We start from the raw sequence: 17,364 nt of genomic DNA on the forward strand, positions 1-17,364 counted from the left end.
TGGAAATAAATAGAGGCTGGGATTAAGAATGCAGAGGATAAGGGGAGGAAGAAGATTTGAAAAGGCTTTGCCATGGGCTGGGCGTTGTGGTGCAGCAGGTTAAGCTACCATTTGGGATGCCCACATCCTAGACTGAGGTGTCAATTTGAGTGCTGGCTAGTCTGCTTCTGATCCAGCTTCCTGCTAATGCATTCTGGGAAGCAGCAAATGATGGCCAAAGTGCTTGGGCTTCTGCCATACACATAGGAGATCCCAAATGGAATCCTAGGGCTACAGGCTTCAGCCTGGACCAGCACTGGCTATTGCAGGCATTTAGTGAGTAAACCAGTAGATGGAAGCTTGTTTGCTCTCTCGCTCTCTCGCTCTCTCTCCACCCCCTACTCTTTTACTCCATCTTTCCAGTGGATGAGAATAAAACTTTTTAATTGATTAAAAGGTAAATGGTACTTTTTTTAAAAGTCTTCTCCAAAGAAGTGGCATTTAAACTAATAACTGAGGATGGTCATTGGCCCAGCAGCTAAGAAGCCCATGTCCTATATCAGAGTGCCTAGGTTCAAGTCCTGATGCCACTCCTGGCTCCATCTTCCTGATAACACAGACCCTAAGAGGCAGCAGTGATGGCTCAAGTAGTTGGGTCTCTGCCACCCATGTAAAAGACCTGAATTGAGTTCCCGGCTCCCCCACTTTGGCCAGGCCCTGTCCTAGCCATTGCAGGCATTTGGGGAATGAACCAGTGGGTGGGAGCTCTCTCTCTAGTTCAAATTTTTTTAAATTAAGAAAAAAAAATAAACTAATAATTGAAAGACAATTAAGGCCAGCGCTGCGGCTCACTAGGCTAATCCTTCTCCTGCGGTGCCAGTACTCCAGTTCTAGTCCCGGTTGGGGCACCGGTTCTCTTCCGGTTGTTCCTCTTCCAGTCCAGCTTTCTGCTGTGCCAGGGAAGGCAGTGGAGGATGGCCCCAAGTGCTTAGGCCCTGCACCCACATGGGAGACCAGGAGGAAGCACCTGGCTCCTGGCTTCAGATCGGCGCAGCACGTTGGCCATGGCGGCCATTTGGGGAGTGAACCAATGGAAGGAAGACCTTTCTCTCTGGCTCTCTCTCTCACTGTCTAACTCTGCCTGTCAAAAAAGAAAAAAAAAGGAAGAAAGACAATTAAAGGGCCAGCGCTGTGGTGCAGTAGGTTAATCCTCCACCTGCGGCACCAGCATCCCATATGGGCATGGGTTCCACTTCTGATGCTCCACTTCTGATCCAGCTCTCTGCTATGGCCTGGGAAAGCAGAAGATGGCCAAGTTCTTGGGCCCCTGCACCCGTGCAGGAGACCCAGAGGAAGCGCCTGGCTCCTGGCTTCAGATTGACTCAGCTCTGTACATTGCAGCCAACTGGGGAGTGAACCAGTGAATGGAAGATCTTTCTCTCTCTCTCTTCCTCTCACTGTCTGTAACTCTACCTCTCAAATAAATAAATAAGGGGTCAGTGCTATGGCGCACGAGGTTAATCCTCCACCTGCAGCGCTGGCCTCCCATATGGGTGCGGGTTCTAATCCCAGCTGCTCCTCTTCCAGTCCAGCTCCCTGCTGTGGCCTGGGAAAGCAGTGGAAGATGGCCCAGGTGCTTGGGCCCCTGCACCTACATGGGAGGCCAGGAAGAAGTACCTGGCCCCTGGCTTCAGATCGGTGCAGCTCCGGCCATTGTGGCCATCTGGGGACCAATGGAAGGAAGACCTTTCTCTCTGTCTCTCTCTCTCTCTCTCACTGTCTGTAACTCTACCTGTCAAATAAGTAAATAAAATCTTTAAAAAAAAAAAAAGACAAATAAGAGGAAAGATGTTCAAGGCAGAGAAGATACAAGTAAAAAGCTCTGAGAGGTGTCTAGCAGTTAAGATACTGGTTAAAATGCCCATATCCCATATTAGAGGAGGGTTCAATACCTAGCTGTGGCTCCTGACTCCAGCTTCCTGTTATTCAGACCCTGGGAGGCAGCATTGATGTTTCAAGTAATTGGGTTCCTGCCAGCCACGTGATGTGAGAGATCTGGATTGAGACTCTGACTCCCAGCTTTGGCCCCAGCCCAGTTCCCAGCCAGAGGGGAATGAACTAGCAGATGTAATATTTACTCTCTCTCACTCTCTCTCTCTTGCCCTCCCTCCTTCCCTCCCTCCCTCCCTCCCTCCCTCTAAAATGATAATAAAAAACTCTGAGAAAGGTTAAGAGAGTGGAAGAGAAAGAAAATTCAACATAACCAGAGCATAGAGCTAGCACGGGACAGGGGAGGCAATGTGATAGGCAGGGCATCAGTGGCCACTGAAGGGAGTCTGAAAGGGAGTGATATGATCCGTAAACACGTAGCAGGGTGGGTCATTTGCCCATGTCCCAGCCAGGGGTCTCATGCTAGCTCAGATCAGTCTCCTCAAGTACACATAGGTTTTCCCTACTCTTCCACCAAGTGATGGAGGGATCACCTATGTTTTCCAAGGTATGTACATGTGGATATTGACATTGAAAATAAAAGAGTTTGGAAGAGGGACATACACAGATGTAAGCCAAAAAGGTCTGGGCTGATGAGGTAACACTCCTAGTGAGCAGGGACAGGCAAGGCCTATGGCAAATAAAATCCTCACCAATCACTGATACTAGGAACAAATTGGGTTCTATGAATGCTGGAAGTCTCTAGTCAATGAGTTAAGTTTTCAAAAGAGGCTTGGGTGCTTATGATGATGAATTTTGTGCCAATTTGATGGGGCTAAGGGCTGCCCACATAGTTAGCAAACATTATTTCTGGGTATGTCTGGGAGGGTATTTCCAGAAGAGACCAGCATTTGAATTAATGAACGAGTAAAACAAATGACCTTTCCCAGTGTAGGTGGGTGTCATTCAAAGTGTTGAAGGCCAAAGTAGAACAAAAGGGCATAGGAAGGGTGAATTTATTCTCTATGCTTGAGCTGGACATCCATCTTTTCCTTGGTTATTGGTGCTCTTGGTTCTCAGACTTTTGAACTCAGGCAGGACTTACATCATTATTCTACCTCGCTTCCATTCTCAGGCCTTCAGCTACAAACTGAACTATACTACCAGCTTCTCTGATTCTCCAGGGTATGGGCAAGCAGATAGATCATGGGACTTCTCAGCCTCTACAACAGCAAGAGTCAACTTCTATATGAACTCTTATCATATGTACATGCATATTAATATGCTTCTTGACTTAGATGGAGTTCTATCAAGAAACCCATCATAAAGTAAAAATATACTAAGTCAAAATTGCATTTAATACACCCAACCGACTGAGCACCATAGCTTAGCAATGCAGTGCACTGTAGAGTCCTGTTGTCTACCCTCACACCTGTCTGATGGGACTGCTTGCCCTGCTGCTGCCCAATATTATGACATTCTCATACCCCAACACACACACACACCCCCACACCCACACCCACACCCACACGCACACACACATTCACTTCCTAACAGCCTTTAGTCTATACCTGTGGAAGTTCCCCCGTCTCCTTCCTCCTAGCTCTTCCACAGTAGAACCTGTGACCCCTTTAGTAACAGGAGATGAATCTTCCAAAATCTAATGCCCTTTTCCACAAAGACAGAAAGGGGTTAATATCCAACACTTTCAGAGAAGGAATAAATGAGATATGTTGCTTTGTTTTGAAAAGCTGAGTAATCATGTCCTGTCACAGACATTTTGAGAGCACTCTCATTACTCTGTCGTCTCACCTGGAGGAGGGCAGGAGTTGAAGAAGGGAGAGCTGCTGAGTCTGTTGCAGCCACCCAGATAGGGAATGTGGTATGGACTGAAGAGGTGCCCAAGACACTGGTAAGAAGTGCTCGATGTGGGAGGTGTCTTTGGAGACACGTGAAAAGGACCTGCTGATGAATGTGATGAAGTGAAGGAACAAAGAGGTCAACAGTGATGCCACTGCCTGTCGGAAAGCTGAGGAAGAAAGACTTTGAAGAAAAAACTCTAGGTTTCATCCTGACATGCTAAAGTTTTGAGTGGAAATGCCAAGGAAGAGGTTGAATACCCAAGTTCGGAGCTCAGAGGAGAGGGCCAAGCTACAGGTAGAAATTTGGGAGTCAGTAGTATAAAGATGCATAGAGCCATGGGAATGGGACATGTCACTGAGAAAGGGTGGAGGGTGAGGGACAGGAACCCATCAGAGGCCTGAGGAAGCCCCACCATGGAGCCTGGATGGGGAAGAGAAGGGAGAAGTGAGGAGAGAAGGCTCTGGCCAAGAGACAGCTGCAGTGCTCTCACTATCCTCCTCCCAAACGAAAATGCCGCAAGGCTCCTCCACTTGCTAAATTCGCAGCATTTTATGTCCCCATTTTTCTCCATATCCACTGCAGAAGAAGCCATGTTCAGTTTTATGGGGAAAAAAGTCTTTGGTTTGCTTCACTTTTATACTTCTGTTTACTTCTCACTGAGAAGCTTTTAAAATAAAGTTAAATTTAAATAAAATTACACATACAGTAACCTATCCGAACCACAAGAGGAAATTCTGACTTTCAGAGATATCATTTTATTTTTTTAAGATGTATTTATTATTTGAAAGGAAGAGTTAGAGAGAGAGAGAGAGAGAGAGAGAATCTTCCTTCCATAGGTTCACTTCCCAAATGGCCACAACAATGGGAGCTGGACCGATCTGAAGCCAGGAGCCAGGAGCTTCCTCTGGGTCTCCTTCATGGGTGCAGAGGCACAAAGAGTTGGGCCAACCTCCACTGCCACCCCAGGCACATTAGCAGGGAGCTGAATCAGAAGCAGAGTAGCCAGAACTCAAACCAGCACCCATATGGGATGGCGGCTTTACCCACTACGCCACAGTGCCAGCCCCAGAAAATCACTTTTTCAAGGTTAAAGTAATTCATTGGATATAAAGTTAAAAATCCTAAATGTGATTACCCACATATTATTAGATGACATTTAAGATAATAAAGCATAAATCATCTGCAATGCACCATTTCTGACACAAAGACATTCATTAAAAAAACACCTATACAAGGAAAATTCAGGTAGCATTTTATAAACTTTTATTCTTACTAGCTTTTCCAGCATCAAGACCACAGTAGCCATTGAAGTTATTGTCAATGAGAGGCCAACCTTCTTAACATGCATGTTAATTCTATACTATAAAATGCAAAAGTGTGCTTTGGAAACCAGTGTTTCAGGGGATGTATCTACAAAATTAGAAGATAAAATGTCTAACAAAGGTAACTAAATAACCAATATTCATTTGAATCATTGGTAAGCAGCAAACACTGCAAATAAACTGAGGCAAAATCATCATATGGGTTAATAACATACCCATCATCCGCCATTCTATGAGTCTGCTGTGTATCTCACTTCCCATGTTGGATCGCTCTCCCCTTTTTTTATTCTATCAGTTAGTATTAGCAGGCACTAGTCTTGTTTATGTGATCCCTTTGACTCTTAGTCCTTTCATTATGATCAATTGTGAACAGAAATTGATCACTTGGATAGTGAGATGGCATTGGTACATGCCACTTTGATGGGATTGAATTGGAATCCCCTGGTATGTTTCTAACTCTACCGTTTGGGGCAAGTCAGCTTGAGCATGTCCCAAATTGTACATCTCTTCCCTCTCTTATTCCCACTCTTATGTTTAACAGGGATCACATTTCAGTTAAATTTCAACACTTAAGAATAACTGTGTATTAAATAGCACTCTGGCCTCAGAATCAGCCCTAAAGGCATTTGGATCCGGCTGAAAAGCCCATGAGAGTATTTCAGGCATGGAAAGCCAAGATACTCTGGCAAAAAAAATAAAATAAAATAAAATAAAATAAATGAAAGATCTCTGTGAGTGAGATCCCAGTGGAAAGAACAGGTCTTCAAAGAAGGAGGTACCTTTCTCTGAAGGGAGGAGAGAACTTCCACTCTGACTACAACCTTGTCTAAATAAGATAAGAGTTGGTGAACTCAAAAGGCTTCCATAGCCTTGGAAACTCATGACTGGAGCATAGGGAGATTACTGATACCATAAACAGGAGTGTCAATTTGTAAAGACAACAACAGGAGTCACTGTGCACTTACTCCTCATGTAGGATCTCTGTCCTTAGTGTGCTGTACATTGTGATTTAATGCTATAACAAGTACTCAAACAGTATTTTTCACTTTGTGTTTCTATGTGGGTGCAAACTGTTGAAATCTTTACTTAATGTATACTAAACTGATCTTCTGTATATAAAGAGAATCGAAAATGAATCTTGATAAGAATGGAAGGGGAGAGAGAGCGGGAAAGGGGAGGGTTGCAGGTGGGAGGGAAGTCATTGGAGGGGGGGGAGCCAATGTAATCCATAAGCTGTACTTTGGAAATCTATATTCATTAAATAAAAGTTAAAAAAATATACCCATCAAAAAGTCTATTTCACTAAATTAATAAATTCTCCCAGCATACTAAGTTATAGCTAGAAAATCAGCTACTGGACTGGCATTGTGGCATAGCAGTGAAGCCATTGCCTGCAACACCAGCATCCCATATGGGTGCTGGTTCAAGTTCCAGCTTTTCCACTTCTAATTCAGCTTCCTGCTAATGCACTGGGAAAGCAGCAGAAAATGGCCCAAGTGTTTGGACCCTGCTACCCATGTGGGAGACCTGGAAGAAGCTCCTGGTTCCTGGCTTTGGCTTGGCCCAGCCATGGCCATTGTAGCCATCTAAGAAGTGAACCAGAGGATGAAAGATCTCTGTCAGTCTCTTCCTCTCTCTGTAACTCTGACTTTCAAAGAGGAAGGAGGGAAGGAGGGAAGGAGGGAGGGAGGAAGGGAGGAGAGAAGAAAGGAGGGAGGGAAGGAGGGAAGGAAGGGAGGGAGGGAGGGAGGGAAGGAGGGAGGGAGGGAGGGAGGGAAGGAGGGAGGGAGGGAGGGAGAAAATCAATCGTCTGCTTTGCAAAATTTAGAGGAATCTTACTGTCGTATATAGTTTTTACTCACAGTATCTATGTCCACATCAGCACTTATCTAATTGTATTAGAAATTTCTTCTGTCTCTACTTACCTTCATAGATCATGAATTCTTGAAGTCACATCTATCTTCCTACCCTATTGTTAGTCTGGGATCCTCAGAGACCTCAAGATCCAAGACTCATCTTCATAGAATCACCTGGAAGATGTCAAAATGCAGATTTCTGGGTCTCACCACCAAACATATGGAATTAGCATGGTACTGTAAAGATTTCTCATAGGGCTCTCATAGGACCTTCAAACTGTATCAAAATTATAAATACAAAAGGCATTATTATATCTTCTTCTAATTTACTCATAAGATAGTTTGGAAATCATTGCCATAAAATATATTCAGTGAAGGAACAGTGTCATATTAGGTAAACGTCTAACTTATAACAGAAAGAGCTGATGACTATTTTATCTTAAAAGAATTGTGGTAGCACATATCTATGTATTCTTACTGAATCACAGCAAATAATTTGGAGATTTTAAAGCTGGAGAGACCTTAGAGATTATACCTTCTACAGCATATGTTAAGAAAAATACACTGGGCCGGCGCTGTGGCTCACTAGGCTAATCCTCCGCCTGCAGCACCGGCACCCCGGGTTCTAGTCCTGGTTGGGGCACCGGATTCTGTCCTGGTTGCTCCTCTTCCAGTCCAGCTCTCTGCTGTGGCCCAGGAAGGCAGTGGAGGATGGTCCAGGTCCTTGGGCCCTGCACCCGCATGGGAGACCAGGAGGAAGCACCTGGCTCCTGGCTTTGGATCAGCACAGCGTGCTGGCCGCAGCGCACTGGCCTCAGCACGCCGGCCATGGAGGCCATTTGGCGGGTGAACCAACGGAAAAGGAAGACCTTTCTCTCTCTCTCTCTCTCTCTCTCTCTCTCTCTAACTCTGCCTGTCAAAAAAAAAAAAGTATACTAAGGAAATGTTAAAAAAAAAAATACAGTTCTGGGCCGGCGCTGTGGCACAGCAGGTTAATGCCCTAGCCTGAAGCGCCACCATCCCATATGGGCGCCAGTTCGAGATCCAGCTGCTCTACTTCCAATCCAGCTCTCTGCTGTGGCCTGGGAAAGCAGGAAGATGGCCCAAGTCCTTGGGCCCCTGCACCTGCATGCTCCTGGCTTCGGATCGGCACAGCTCCAGCCGTTGCAGCCAATTGGGGAGTGACCATCAGATGGAAGACCTCTCTCTTTCTCTCTCTCTCTCTTTCTCTGCCTCTCCTCTCTCTGTATAACTCTGACTTTCAAATAAATAAATAAATCTTTAAAAAAAAATACAGTCCTGAACAATGGCATATGTTTTTCCTGTCATTTATTAATATTTAAAAGTCCAAAAGTACTAAAACCTCAACGCTTTTTATGACAAATATGTTCATTACTTTTTTCATGAAAAGCTTCTTATTTTAAGGAGTCACACTTTAGGAAATAGTACAAAATCATAGCTTTACAAATAATTCACTTTTTGATCAACACAGACTAAATTATACATATATAAGTATAAATATAGTAAACAATATATTTATAACAGTATCAAAATATAATTTACAACTTCACAGATTAAGATCTCCCCAAAATTCAATCTCAAACATTTTTAAGTATATGTTATAACTTATATAAAAAGGAAAACCTTTTTTCTAAAATAACAGAATACCTTATCAGTATATAATCAATACTATCACATGGCACAGTTCAAAATATTAAATGTTGTCTCAAAATCATCTTTAAAATTTTTTTTAATTCCTCCTATTTGCCATTGCTTGAAAAATATCAAAGACTATACTTCAGTCTTATGGAGACTTACTATCTCCAACTGAAATAAACATGCCATATTCAACCTCCCCCCTCCTTGCAGATAATAACCATGAATCATTTCTTAGAACTAAGATTTCAAGTAATAGGGTAGGGACAGGCTGTGCCATTTTGCACTTCACAACTGTAGAAGCATTTTATAACTATGATATGTGCTGGGACTTGTAATTACTCTGACATTTCCCTCTATCTGTGTCAAGAAAATAACGTGTGTACTTCACACAGGGCACTGGGACTGGGACTGTGAGCTGCATAGCATCTCCTATCCCTTTATCCGCTTACAGCTCGGGTAAAACCTCAGCTGTCCTTCTACCCTAGCACCTCCCCCAGAGTAACAGCCAGGTTCTTGGTAGCCATCTATTTTTAGATGCATCAGAGAGTGAAAGGGCCATAATATGACCTATCTTTTACATCTTTGGCAGATAACTGAGCTCTGTTTAGAAGAGCTATTATGTTGAAAACTCCATTTCGTGGAAGAAATTAATTTTGCTACCATGCTGGATAGGCAATGATGACTAAAAAAGACCACAAGTTTCAGGATGTGATGAAGGTCTAACAATAATGTGGGATCAATGAAGTGTCCTTTACTTGGAAAGTGTCTATTTGCTAAAGTTGCAGGGCAACTTATATCTCATTTGGAAAAATAAAGTTATATATCCCTAGTTAATTATGAGTCATGCTATCATAACGGTTATAGCAGCTCCAAACAGAAGTTAACTGATTACTGCTTTTAAAATTGATTTCTTAGAGAGTCTAAAAAATAAAAGTATATAGTTTAAATTTTAAAGCATCACAAAAATCCAAAATGTGCCACCTGTAATCATCATAATGTATACAGTAGGACCCAACTATGCTCATGGCCCCATTGACTCCAATGTTCAATGCTCATCTGCAAGTTTTGCCACATAAGATTTACTTGAAACAGCAACAAAGAGAGATGGAGAAACAGATGGAAACAGATCTTCTATCTGCTGGTTCACTCTCCAAATGCCTGCAACTGCCAGGGACTGGGCCCAACCAAAGCCAGAAGCCCTGTACTCATCCAGGTCTCCCATATGGGTAGCAGGGACCAAGGTACTTGGGCTATCATCTGCTGCCTTCTAAAGTGCATTAGCAGGAAGCAGGATCAGAAGTGGAGTGGCTGGGACTTGAACCAGCACTCCATATGGGTTGCAGTCACCCTAAGAGGCAGCTTAATTCCCTGGACCTCAAAGCCTCCCCCTATATTGTGCATTCCTAGTGGTCACTGAAAGAAGACACCATTTTGTGTGTAAGGAAATCAACAACAAACGAAATAATCACTCACCATTGGGAGGGAATCTATAGAACAAGAAAAAACAAGAGTCCTAAAAATGTCTAGTAGTGCCTATGAAGTGGAACATTTACCAAAGAAAAAAAATAATAATTCTCTCATCACAGCAGGAGGTTAGCCAACACTTAGGGGATTGCACTAAACACTGACTCTGCTCCTTTTTGGGCACTAAAAAGACACAAAGCTCACAAATAAATATATTTTCAGAGATGTGAATAACAGACATTAAAAAAAGAACTGACATGGTTACCAGTTTAGTTACAGAGGTAAGAGACAAGGACATTTCAAAGAAAAATCTATTTGTATAAAAGGTATCTGGGCCCAACTGAAGTCCTTAGTAATGATAATGGCCCACTGAAGACTAACAGACAAGCATAGTTATAGCAATACATGGATGTTGGTACCTCACACATCGAAACTGTGGAATGATCACTGTAAATATGGCATTCTACTCATCACAAGGAAAACAGCACCAAGTACCAGTCTTCATACATGCCCAACAAGGAAGGAAAAACTGACATCTGTCAATAATAAGCAACAAATCATTTCAAATTTAACATTTAGTGCCAAAAAAATTCCTATAATTAAACTAAAAATGTTTCTATAAGCCTCTTAAATCCTCCAATAACTCTCCTACTCCTAAAAATATCTGCTCTTTTTTATTTATTTGAGAGTAAGAGAGACAGAGATAGAGACAGAGACAGAGAGAGAGAGAGGAGAGAGCTCCATCCATTGATTCAACTGCCCAAATGCCCACAAAGCTGGGGCTGGGCCAGGCCAAAGCCAGGAACACAATCCAGGACTTCCATGTGCATGGCAGGAACCCAATTACTGGAGCCATCACCAGTGCCTCCCAGATTCTACACTGGTAGAAGCTGGAGACAGCAGCCATAGCCAGGAATCAAACTCAGGCACTCCAGTGTGAGATGTAGATGTCTTAATCAACAAATACCTGCTCTGGCTCTTTTTTTGTATCTTTCTAAAAGACATGGTATCAAGAAGACACAGGAGTGGTGGCACAGCAGGTTAAGCTGCCACTCAGAATACCTGCATTCCATATAAGAGTACCAGTTCCAGTACCAGCTACTCCACTTCCAATTCAGCTTCCTGCTATTGCATCCTGGAAGGCAGCAAATGATGGCTCAAGTACCTGAGTGCCTGCCACCCACACTACAGATCTGATGCATTTCCTGGTTCCTGGCATCACAACCTTGCCCAGTCCTGGCTGTTAGCTGCCCCTGGGGAGTAAACCAGCAGGTGGAAAATCTCTCTATCACTGTGCCTTTCCAAAAAAAAAAAAAAAAATGAATTTTGGGGAACTGAAAGAAACCCACTAAACAAGGTCAACAAATTATAGCCTGAGGTGGATCCTATTTTCAAAAGAAGAAAAAGTAATAAAACAATTCATAGCCTGTAAGTTACTTTTCTTATCCATTAATGACTAAAACACCTTCTTGTGCAGATTTCAAATTGGACAAAGAATACCAGCTTCAGAGCATTAAATTTACATGAAAAGAAGTGGCTGACAGTGAAGTTTTACCAGAAACAACAGAGCTATCTAAGCAATAACCCAGCATGAAGAGGGCACTCCTTCCGATTTCCCAGTGCACATCCCTCACAGGTTGCTACTTATGATTACCAAGGTAACATGCAGCATTTTCCATCCAGCACTTTTAAAGGAGGCTTGGTCACACCATGCTCTGCTCTATTAGGTGACCTATGTGGAAACCATCCATTTCCATTTCTCTCACACCTATAAAATGTCAAGGAACAGTGATAAAACTGTTGTTTACCGTCAATTTTCTCAATAATATAAGGTTTATAGAAAATGTGTGTTAGAACTCTAAAATAATAGATTAATATTTTTCCTCCATTCTCCCTTCCTCCTTTATTTCCACTGGGGGGGGAATCTATTTCTGATAGTATCTCCTCATAAAGTTTAAGTGGCTGGAAAAAGGTTGCTGCCTAATCCCAAAACAAATGTTCTCAAACATAGTTATTTTCTGAGTAAACAGCTTTCAAAAGAAAAATTCCACAAAAAGTATATAACCTTCCCTGGAGTGCTTATAAAGGGTAACATAAAAGTAGCCCTGGGTAAAAAGGAAATATCTTAAGAACTGCAAAGAAAAAAAAAAATACCATGCACATGATTGTAACTTATCTGCCTCTTTTTCATTCTTCTTGCACACATGCAAACACACACACAGCACAGTAACTCTCAACCATAAGTCTTAAAAGCAATCACAAAAAAACAGAAGAGAGAAAATCAACCAATCATTGTTTTCCAGTGGAGGGGTGGGCACAGAAATCAACAGGCCGGTGGAATCTTCATTCCCTTAAACAGTAGATTAAAAAAAAAAAAAAAAAAAAAAAAAAGCAGTGCTTCTAGAACCATGGTGGGCATAAAATTCACTTCTCATTTCCTAACATGTACTGTTCAAGCAGGTATAACAAAATGAATATGTGTTGAGATAAATTACACAGCAATCTTAATTTTCATTACTTAAAGAATTATAGACCTATTGTCATCAGCTACTTATATGTGGAAAATAAAAGCACAGGTGTTCACAGGAAGCAAAATACACCTTAAAATTTACTTTAAAAACTTTTGAACTCACATTACAATTTATATTTTAGATCATTTTTCTTAGGCATACCACATAAACAATGGCATTAAAAATAACTCAGAAATCAAAATAATATTTCAAAGAATGTATTCTTCATACATAAAGCTAAACCAAGGTCACAGAAGTTTCTAAAGGAAGTTCTTATGGGGTTGTTTTTAAAAAGAACCACGGTGCATTTCTTCAGGGGTGGATCATCGTCATCAGCCTCATCCTTGCTTGGCGTCCCCAATGGCTCCCCAAACGTCAAAGACAAACTCATCTGGGAATGCAAAGTCTCCGAGAGTCTCATCGAGCGCCACAGCAAACTCATCTGGATTGTGTTTGCCCTTTCCAGCCTCAAACATGGTGGTAGCTGTCGAAAATAATTTTTCAAAATTAATGATCAACAAGATAACCTCAGAGGACTGAAGAAAATGACATCAACAAAATAACTTCCTAAAAGTAACCTCTATCCACGTTACATATTTCTAGTACAAATGAAAACAGTAAGGTACCCAGGCCTGCATTTTGGCACAGTAGGTTAAGCCACAGCCTGCAACACCAGCATCCCATTTAAGAGTGCTTGTTCAAGTCCCATCTGTTCTGTTTCCAATCCAACTCCTTACTAATGCACCTGGGAAAGCAGTGGAGGATGCCCTGTCACCATGTGGAAGACCCAGATGGAGTTTCTGGTTCCTGGTTCCAGCCTGCCCCAACCCCTAGCCATTGAGGCCACTGGGGAGTGAACTAGCAGACGAAAGATCTGTTTCTCCCTGTCACTCTTTCAAATAAATTAAAAATATATACATATCCTTTCTCACTTTAGAAAGGTAGAAAAAATTTTTTCAACAATCCGTCTCTGCTAAACTCAAGTTTGTACCATCACCCCTGCCCTGTCCCCAATTTTGAATTGTCAAAATGGAGATTACCCCATCAGTTGGGAATCTCCAGCATTCCTATAGATGGGACAAAGTCCCCTGAAAGAAAACCCTTTTTACTTATTTCAAAGGCAGAGTGACACAGAGGAGGGGAGAGAGAGAGAGAGAGAGAGCATGAATCCACTCCCCAAATGGCAGCAGTGGCTGGGGCTGGGCTAGACTGAAGCCAGAAACCTGGAACTCCATCTGGAGTTCATTCTCATTTTGTTCCTTCCCTATTTATCTTTCTCTAAAGGTGACAAACCTGATTCCCATTATTCTTTTTATTTATTATAAGTAAAACAAGTCTCCACCTCCCCTTAGTCACAAGCGCTCTCTCTGCCCTCTCTGCTGGTCCCTATTCTTATCTATGATGAAATCTAGTCCTCCCTTCCCAAAGGAAAATAGGCAAAAGGTTACAGCTTGCAGTGGAGCATTCAAGTTCCATCAACCCATCCACCTAGAGGAAGGTATCTGACCAACCACGGAGTTGAGGCACCTTTTCTGTGCTCCTCTCCAGGTTGGAACAGAAAATGAAAGTGGTGTCCTTGCTATGTTTTTCTAGTAAGTTACCTGAGCCCCACAGTCCATGTCTGGGAACCAATAGCTTCATGAGTACGCAATCCCATGGGACTAGCCCCAGCTGGCTGGAAGCCATGGAGTTCAGCTCATTCCCTTTAAGTACCAGCAAGCGGAAGGAGACAGTGTGGATGTGATTTGGCCCTTGGGTACAGATATTCAGGTAAAAAAGAAAACTCCAAAGCCCAGAAGAAAAGCCTTAGCCTTTCCTTGTCCCCCTCCCCCCTGCCAAGCTCAGGTTGAAGTAATCATAGGATTTCTCTGAATGGGGTACAAGGTCTGGTCTTTCGTAAGTTCACTGGCCCTCTTCCAAGCAGACAAGAGCTATTCCTCCACTCCTGGAGCAGCCAGGACTGGAGCTGGTGCCCATGTGGGACGCCAGCACTGCAGGCGGCAGCTTTACCTGCTCCACCACAGCACCAGCCCCACTGCTGAACTCCTTTACTTAGTGTAGGGTTAACTATATGATCATGAAGTAAACTGGAAATAGATCTTTGTAAAAATTAAGAATAGGAATGTGAGAAGGAGGAGAAAGAAGGGTTGGGGGGAGGGGTGGGAGTGCCACTATATTCCTAAATCTGTATATATGAAATACATGAAACTTGTATAACTTAAATAAAATTGTAAAAATATAAATAAATAAATAAAGCTATTCCTCTTTTCAATAGTTCGTTAGTAACATAAGGCAGGCTAGGGAGCGAGACAAGTGTGGCCCACAGAAGGCACCAAAATCAGAGCAAGAATGGGGTGACCTGGTACAGGATTCAAAGCCTTGGTAAGGTGAGGAGGGCTTTCCCATGGCCAGGGAGTATAACGTGAGGTGGAAGAGTACAGACAGGGTCAGAAAGGCATGGGGGTGCAGAGGGCGGATGGCAGCAACAGTGATGAGAGATTGCTTACTTACATGGGGATTAACCACATATGTAGATACGGATATATTAAGAATAATGGGGGAGGGCGGTGTTGTGGCATAGCAGGTAAAGCCGCCACCTGCGTCCCATATGGGCACAGGTTCGAGTCCCGGCTGCTCCTCTTCCAATCCAGCTCTCTGCTATGGCCTGGGAAAGTAGTAGAAGGTGGCCCAAGTCCGTGGGCCCCTGCACCCACATGGGAGACCCAGAAAAGGCTCCTGGCTCCTGGCTTTGGATTGGCACAGCTCCAGCCTTTGCAGCCATTTGGGGAGTGAAACATCAAATGGAACACCTCTCTCTGTCTCTACCTCTCTGTCTCTATCTCTCTCTGTAACTCTTTCAAATAAATTAACAAATCTAAAAAAAAAAAAAAAAAAAAAAAACCAGAAAGAAAAGAAAGCATAATGGGCCGGGGCTGTAGCACAATGGATTAAGCTGGTGTCTGCAGTGTCGACATCCCAAATGGGTGCTGGTTCAAGTCCTGGTTGCTCCACTTCCTATCAAGCTCTCTGCTATGGCCTGGGAAAACAATGGAAGATGGCCCAAGTGCTTGGGACCCTGCACCTGCGTGTGAGACCTGGAAGAAGCTCCTGGCTCTGGGCTTCAGATTGGCACAGCTCCAGCCATTGCAGCCATCTGGGGAGTGAACCAGCAGATAGAACACACATCCATATCTCTCTCTCTCTCTCTCTCTCTCTCTCTAACTCTGCCTCTCAAATAAATAAAAACCTTAAAAAGAAATAAAAAGAATAATAGGAATCAGGTTTGTCACCTTCAGAGAAAGATAAATAGGGAAGGAACAAAATGAGAATGAACTCCAGATGGAGTTCCAGGTTGGTTTCTGGCTTCAGTCTAGCCCAGCCCCAGCCACTGCTGCCATTTGGGGAATGGGTTCACTCTCTCTCCATCTCTCCCCCTCTCTGTGTCACTCTACCTTTGAAATAAGTAAAATTAAAATAAATAGAGAACAATTTAGAAATAATGTAAAGGGACATAAATATTCTTCAGACCTGAAAGCACTGAGCGTGCAAAGCACCCAGATCTTAGTCCTGGGCCATAACTTCATTTTTTCTAATGCTTACTTTTTTATTTTCATGTGCTTCAAAGTCAGAGCAACACTGGGGGCGGTGAGAGAGAGAAAAAGAGAGAGTAAGAACAAGAGCAAGAGTGAGAGAGAGACAGAGAATGAATCTCCATCTGCTGGCTCACTCCCCAAAGGCCTGCAAAAGCTAGGACTGGGCCAGGCAAAAGGCAGAAGCCTGGAACTTGATCTGGGTCTCCTACACAGGTGGCAGGACCCAAGCACTTGAGCTATCACTTTCTGCCTCCCAGGCACATTAGCAGAAAGCTGGAAGTGTAGGAACTGAGATTCAAATCAGAGCTCCAATACTACATATGAATATCCCAGGCAGCAGCTCAACCCACTGCACCACAACCCACCTCCGTTATAATTTTATAATCCTTCATTAAAAATAATCAGTATTCCCCCAGAGAAATGGTTGATTCCATGGTTGGAACAATACGAACAAAGAACACTCTGATGGGAACATGTGAAAAAGACAGTGCAAGAGCTGTCACTGCCCAAGTCAAGGAGAAAGAAAAAAGCATCAGTGTGAAGGAAAGAAATGGCACCCTCGTAATTCTATCAAATACAACAGGAAACCAGGAGTCCATAAACAGATTATTAATAATTGATTGAGAATATGGGAGGGAGAGGGTGAGAGAGAACAGTTACATAGCTTCAAAATATCTCCCCACCAAATGCTAATTAAAAAGAGAATAACTTGACAGTGCAGAAGCCCAGAAATTCCACCCTAAGTCATCAAAGTGAACATTAGCAAGAGAAAAAAAACAAAAGCCTTGGCCTCCTGATGAGATGTAATGAAAAGTAAACAGCATCACATCTGTGATATTCCTGCCAAAGAATTGTAACCTGAATGTAATTATGGAAAAAAAAAAAAAAAGTAGGCAAATCGGAATTGAGGAGCATTCTACTAACTAACTGTCCCGTACTCTCCAAACGCCTCAAGGAAAGCAGCTCTTCCAGGCGGACACAATGGCAAGTCAATGCAATGTGTGCCTGTGACAGCTTCTTTGGCTATTAAAGAACTTGGTGCCACACAATCAGGACATGAATATCAGATGGCAACAACATGTCAATGTCAACGCTGTGACTTGGATCTCTATGTTGTGGCTTGATAGAATACCTTTGTTTATAGGAAATGCACATGAAAATATTTGGATATCATTAAGGTAACTTGCTG

At 42.9% G+C, this 17,364-nt stretch overlaps 1 protein-coding gene across 1 annotated transcript in view; it reads right to left on the minus strand.

Annotated features, from left to right (window-relative positions):
- Window positions 1-8,261: 8,261 nt before the first annotated feature.
- The window catches only part of GIPC2 (GIPC PDZ domain containing family member 2), a 102,340-nt gene continuing 93,237 nt past the window's right edge, over window positions 8,262-17,364 (minus strand). Inside the window, exon 6 of the mRNA XM_051857580.3 lies at window positions 8,262-13,066. Coding sequence (XP_051713540.2) covers window positions 12,921-13,066 — 146 coding nt within the window. The 3' untranslated portion in view covers window positions 8,262-12,920. The remainder of the gene's footprint in view (window positions 13,067-17,364) is intronic.

The sequence above is a fragment of the Oryctolagus cuniculus genome, chromosome 7 (assembly GCF_051225735.1).
Source record: "Oryctolagus cuniculus isolate XC-2025 breed Fujian yellow rabbit chromosome 7, ASM5122573v1, whole genome shotgun sequence".
Lineage (NCBI taxonomy): Eukaryota > Metazoa > Chordata > Mammalia > Lagomorpha > Leporidae > Oryctolagus > Oryctolagus cuniculus.